This window comes from Merops nubicus, unplaced genomic scaffold, assembly GCF_000691845.1.
Source record: "Merops nubicus isolate BGI_N331 unplaced genomic scaffold, ASM69184v1 scaffold11815, whole genome shotgun sequence".
Lineage (NCBI taxonomy): Eukaryota > Metazoa > Chordata > Aves > Coraciiformes > Meropidae > Merops > Merops nubicus.
The window spans coordinates 588-6,939 of NW_008610298.1; the positions used below are offsets into that span (position 1 = coordinate 588).

The window sequence follows — 6,352 nt, forward strand, 5'->3', positions numbered from 1 at the left end:
CACAGGGAAGTGCAGAGGCAGCAGGTCTGTAGGTGGCTGTTTATTGAAGGTCACCCGTCACCGGGCGCTACACCGGCGTCCCCTCGCGCCGCGCCGCCTCGCTCGCCTGCCTCTGCCTCAGCCTCTCTGCAGCCTTCAGCTTCTGCGCCTCCTCGAAAACCTGCAGGAGGAGCACAGGGAGGTGAGGAAGGGGAGGGATGGAGCCTCTGAGCAGAGCTGCCCCACCGCCGCTGTGGGACGGAGGGCACCATGCAGCAAGGGCTGGGACCGCAGCCAGCCCGTTTCCAGGGCACCACCCCGAGGTGTTCCCTCAGGGCCACCCAGCCTTTGGGCTGTAATTTTGCTGGACTGAAGTTTCACACCTACAGACTGAAGGTGTGTCCAGGTTGCTGGTTCTCTCGGTTACACCTGAGACACGCTGTGCACGGCAGTTACACCAGAGGCCTCACAGAACCTGGGAGCAGACAGTGCACGTGCCCACAGCTCTGTTCTGAAGGCACCACCACATTTAACTGTCTCACAGACTAGTTCCCATACCAGGCTTTGGAACAATGCTGGTTTGAATCACACGTTCTGAGTGAAGCAGCAGCACAGGGTGAAGTTCTGAAGCACAGCACACACGCCACTGCCCACCCCCTAACTGCTGTGGAGCTCCCTGCCGAGCTCATGGGCGTCCCTACAGTCCCCTGGCTCCTCAGATCCACAGCGTGGGTCGAAGGCCTTCCCTGGTGGTCTCCTCTGTCTCAGCTGTGCCCTCCTGTGCAGGGCTTTCCCCTGCCCAGCCCCCGGGCTGCTCCCTACCTTGCGGCAGAACGCCTTCTTCACCAGCCAGCGCTTGGTGGCCCTCCTGGTGTAGGGGGGGGGCAGGGTGTACTGGATGTCCAGCTGTTTGCAGGTGTTCTCGAAGGTGTCGTAGCGGACCCGGCGCAGGTAGGAAAGGAGCTTCTTCCTCTGGTCTGTGGCCATCAGCATGCGCCGACGGTTGTTTTTATCCTGCAAAGCACTTGGTGTTCACAGAGGCAGACAGATCTTATTTCCATCCCAATAAATTACTGACAACAGGCCAGATTACGGCTGAAAGGAAACAACCAGGTTAAGGACGGCACCTCAGGGCAATTTTTCTTGGCGGATACTACAAGCACATTAGGTCACTACAAGGAGATCTGCAAAGACTTAATTTACTTCTCGCTGCAATTGCTTTCTTCATTCTGTGTCTGCACCTTCCCCCCCATACCCCAAGGACCAACTTCAGCGTGTGCAGCTTCAGGCAGTGCCAAAAGCTGCAACGGCTGGAGGCAAAGGCTGTAGGGAAGGTCTACTGGATACAAACTCCACTCCTCCCAAAATGTATTCTTCCAGAAGCAACACAGAAGCATTTACCTTTGTTTTTCCAGAAATTAAATGTGAAAATAAAATGGGGCTTGGCTCTACCTGACCGTGTGGGCTGTACTTTGGAAGAGAAGATGCCAAGCTAGAGCCACGCCACGCAGGGCAGTCCCCTGTGGGGGAAACGTCCCTACCCTACAGGAGCACTTTGTGTGAAAAGCAGCCTTTGCCCAAGTCATTTCCAAAGGCCTCTTCTGCTGAAACAATTGGCACAACTTGTAGCTTTTATAAAACTAAATTCTGTGCTGGTTCATCCTTCAAACGCTTAAGATTAACAAATAATTACACAATTTTTATCAAATGCCATTGATGAATCCATTTCCCACCTTTAGCACAGCATAAAGAATCTTTGAAATATCTTGTTCATAAACTCACAGTTGTGTTGTTTAGAATTTGGGCTCTGAACCCAGGCAGCTTTAGGTAGGAAAGTGGTTTGTTACAGCAGCAATGCAGCCCTGACCACTAAACATCTCCAGGAGAGAGAACACAGCTGCTGGAGTGACAACATGAACTACAGGGAAAACTATGTGGAGAAGCCACATCTGTAGCAAGGATAAATGTAGCTAAGCCCTGTTCAAAAGTATCTGCTCAGCCAAATCCACCCATCCAGCAACAAAGAACACCCCACGTGCCAGGTGGTGAGAACAAAGCTGTGGCTGAGCCAGCAGACTCCCAGACTGGCACCACGAACAGTTAGAACTACTGTACAAGCCTCCAGGAAGCCACAGTCCCCAGAGTGAACCCCTTTTGTTCTGAAGGGAGGAACCCCCCCCAGCTGCTGTGTGAACACGTGGGCTCCAGCCCCTGGCAGTTACCTTGGGGTGCCTCTGGAGATGCTCCTCCAAGGTGCGTATCTTGGCAGTCAGTACAGCAACTGTCAACAGAGAGGTAAGGAGCCATGAGAGAGCAGCAGCCTCAGGGTGACAGCTCCCTCTGCCCTCCCTCCCCTGCCAGCCAAGGGCTGCTGCTCCCTCCTTACCACGGGAAGTGCAACACCAAGCACAGAATGTAGCCCACAACCCCGGCCTCAACTATGGCTCTTATGGAGCTGCTCAATCAGAGGCTAAAATTCTAACAACAGATCATGTGAATTTATCTGGAAAATGCCTCTGGAAACTCAACAACTGGTGGCTTTTACATTCCTTTCTCTTCACTTGGTTTAAGCTTTGAAGAAGCAGACACAAATTCAGAGGTTCTTTGTAAGGGCAGCAGCCAGCTCGTTGGGATTTCAGGCTTTGGGGAAAGGTGCTGGTGGCACCCTGGGAAACCAAAGGCCCTTGGTAGTGCTGAAGCAGCACAGTGTGGCCAGGGCAGAGTGGCCTTCAGCCCCACACTGTCCCTGTGCCAGGCCTCACCCAGAGCTCTCTGAGGCAGAAGGAAATCTGGGCTCTGTGGCTAAACCCATTCCCTCATTTCAGTAAGGAGTGCAGTGGAATGCTGTGTGCCAGCAGCACCTCCAGCACAACAGAGCACATGCTGCCTTTGGAGGGTGGGTGTGGAGTAGGAATTGGGAGGCACCCAGCAGACACCTGCTGCTCAGCACACCCTCTGCCTCTGCAGCATTCCCAAACCCTGGGGAGGTCCCCCAGGGCACACTGCAGGCTACCAGCCTCCCAGGGGCTCTCCTGAAGGAGGTTCTCCTAACCACTACAGGAAACCTGAAGTGCTGCAGTGGGAACAGCTGAATAAAAGCAGAGATCTGCCATCAATATCCTCCTACCTTTTTAACTTACCTTGCACCTCAGAGGAGCCATTGTCACTGGGTGACCTCCTGACCTTCTCCACCAGCTGCTGTATCTTTACTTTCATCTTTTCCTTCTGTGCAGAACAGAAAAGAGCTTGTCACTTTCTCAGGAGCACTAAACGTCTGAGACACCCCAGCTTTTTTCCCCAAAGCCCAGATAAAGGCTTTATAATGTGCAGCTTTACTCAATGCCCATCACAAAATGTGTACCAGAGTACAGCAGTGAAGTGCCATGAAAAGATCTCAGCAGAACACAAACAGCCCCTGTTCAAAGCAGGGGCCAGGCACACCCCTCACCCCAGGGCTACAGGAGGAGGGTGCTGAGGGACAGGGCTGGAACTGACAGCAAGCAGTGGGAGCCTTCTCATTTCACATCTTTTTTAGCTTAAGCAGTAACCAGCAAGAAATGGTGTTTTCTTCTCTCATTTTAGTGTGCAGTCATTATCACAAAGAAGGCTGGAAGACACATTTTAAGAGCATACAAGACCTGTCACTCCCATGTATTTCATAGCCCCAGATTTGCAGCCCCTGAGCAACTCTTAAACAAGAGGAGTATTTAACAACACGGACAGGTCTAACCCACGTGTGCTCACCAGACCTTCCAGGGGTTTTCACACAGGAACAATGACACCAACCTGGCTGGCCATCTCCAGGGACAACAGCCTCCTCACCACATCATCAACACTGCAAGGAGATCACTGTTAGTTTATTGGCTAGAAACAAAATATATGTAACAAGAGAAGTGAGGTTTGGCTTTCAGAATGTATTAACTTTTCTCAACTTTAATTTACTCCACGAATTGCCAGGAACTCCCCTCCCAAACTTGTCAGATACAAACTTGTATTCCTAAGAAAAATCACAGCTGAGGTTACAGGAGGACTGAGCAGTTTTGCTGCTCTGGGAAGCACAGCCATTTCAGATGATGATGAAGGTTTATCTGTTCCAAAACCATTTAGATGTGCACTGGGTGCTGAAGATGAACCCCCTAGGAAGTGCACAAGGCTGAAATAACCAACTTTAAGACCGGCTCTTCCCAAGCTGGGTGAAACTCTCCGAGGCACCACTGGGGGCTCTCCGTGCACCACGCACCAGCAGCTCTGGAATCCCAGCACTGAAACCCTGAACGCCGGGTCCCAGCTTCAGCAGCAGCCTCTCCTTTGGAGCTGTGGAACTGCACGCCCTGGGGGCAACCAGCACCCAACCTTACCCGAAGTCCAGCAACCCCTCAGACAGCCCTCAGCAGCGACTGCTTTTGCAAACCTTCCTTTCAAAACGCCTCTGAAGCTCTGGAGCTGCACAGCAGCAGCCACAGAGCACAGCTGGTGCTCAGCTGGGGACAGCACCACGGGCTGTGGCTGTGTGAAGGCCCAGCTCTGCACACAGCAGCTGTTCCCCTCCCCGGGCTCATACCTGTTTATCACTGGGAGATTGGCATAGTCTTTCTTCAGCATTGTGGGAGGAAGATCATCCAAATGGCTGGGGAATTCTACAAAGAGAAGATCACCATTTGAGCAAGAGCAGCACAAAGTCACCCTCTGAACACACCTGCCAGGGAGGTCAGAGGAAACAAGCTGCAAAGAGGACAGATGGTATGCTCCAAAGGAGAAGGAAGAACTGCAGAGATCAAGCTGAGATGGGAAGAACTGAGTGGATAAAGTCTTGCCCCAGCACCCTGGACTAACCACATGGCATACAGTCCACTGAGATCAGTCATCTCTTGCTAAAGACAACTGCTAATTTCCCCCATATCCCTGAGCTGCTGAGCTCTCTGAGCCACCTCTAGAAAAAAATTCCTTGCAAGCTCAGAGGCACAGAATCAGAAAAGGGTTTGCAAAGGGATCTTATGAAGTTTCTAGTCCCATCTCCCCTTTGAAGTGGGACTGTCATCGTTTGTCTAGCAACACCTTGGAAACTCTGAGGACAGATGCTGCCCAGCCCCACTGTGACATGTTCCCATCCCACAGCCCTTCTGGTGAATCCTCTTCCCTTCTGTGTCCAGCTGGAGCATCTCCAAGCTGCTCTTTGGGACCACTGCCCCTCGTTACATCATTTGGCACTACCAAGAGGAGTCTGGATCCCTCACCCTTCTAATTACACCAGTAAGCTGCAGGACTGCAGAGTCCTGCACCAGGGACTGTATTTCCTCTCTCCTCTCATGAAGAGTTCTGCATCTTCACAGTGCAGCCCACTCATTTCACCCAACACCCTCCTCCTGCAGCGTCAGGTACAGCTCTGGCAACGACAGTGAAACACTTTGCCCCATGGTCCCCTCAGTGCTGACAAACCTTTCCTCTTCCTCCTCACAGGCCTGGCGTAACATCTGGCTGCCTGAATAAAGGGGCTGCAAGCTTGATGGAAGAAAACAGAGATTTATTAGACTTTTAAAGCTACATACACATTAAATACAGCTCTGTACTAGAAAACCAGAGTATTTAGATCACTCCAAGGTGACCAGTGACCAGGCAGGTCTCTAGTCCCAGCTCAGTGTAGTTCTCACGTGGCTGCTGAAGCAAACAGGCAAAGCTGTTCAGGGGGATCTGCACCCAAACGATGAGACAGAGCAGCAGGAAGAGGTTACAGACACCAAGCAGGGAGCACAAGGGCTCCCAGCTAAACTCTGCTCATTTAGAAGGTTTAAACTGATGAACTAATTTAAGTAATTTCATGGGTGAGTTAGATGGGCTGCTCTGGACTACCCCAGGGGCAGAGCACAGAGATGGAGGGACCCAGAGACAACGTCTGACAGGCACAGCTTGGTACAGATGAGAATATCCACCAGCGCTCATCCAGCCTGCACCGAGTTGTTCTTTGACCTTTCAAGAACAAACTCTTCCAACTGCTCTTTCAAGGCCCCTGCTACCTGAATCAACACCAGCTGCAGATGAGTTACTTGTGTCTCAAACGTCTTTGCAAATGGAACCAGCTGAGACACGGGTGAGCTCAGATGGGGCTCTGCAAGGCCCCGGAGCTGTACGGGGACTGTGGGGACAGGCAATGAGCCACCGTCCGTGCTTTCGGTGCGGTGGCAGCACCTCCAGCAACGGTGCCGGGGCCGCAGTCACACCAACCAGCAGCCACGGCAGGACCACAGCCCATGCTCCGGGCCGGGTCACGGCAGCTTCCCCTGACAGACCTCTGGCCCCGGAGCTGCTCCGGCAGGTCCCTGCCGTGCGCAGGGCAGGGGCAGCTACCGCCTGGGCAGGCCCAAACCGGCGGGGACTC

At 52.7% G+C, this 6,352-nt stretch overlaps 1 protein-coding gene across 1 annotated transcript; it reads right to left on the reverse strand.

Annotated features, from left to right (window-relative positions):
* Window positions 1-67: 67 nt before the first annotated feature.
* On the reverse strand, window positions 68-5,478 carry MRPS15 (mitochondrial ribosomal protein S15; the record flags this gene model as incomplete). Its single annotated transcript, XM_008940867.1, has 7 exons — window positions 68-160; window positions 802-993; window positions 2,202-2,260; window positions 3,120-3,204; window positions 3,766-3,814; window positions 4,541-4,616; window positions 5,416-5,478. Coding segments are annotated over 7 exons (617 nt in total), but the record flags the coding sequence as incomplete, so codon positions are not given.
* Between the last annotated feature and the right edge of the window lie 874 nt (window positions 5,479-6,352).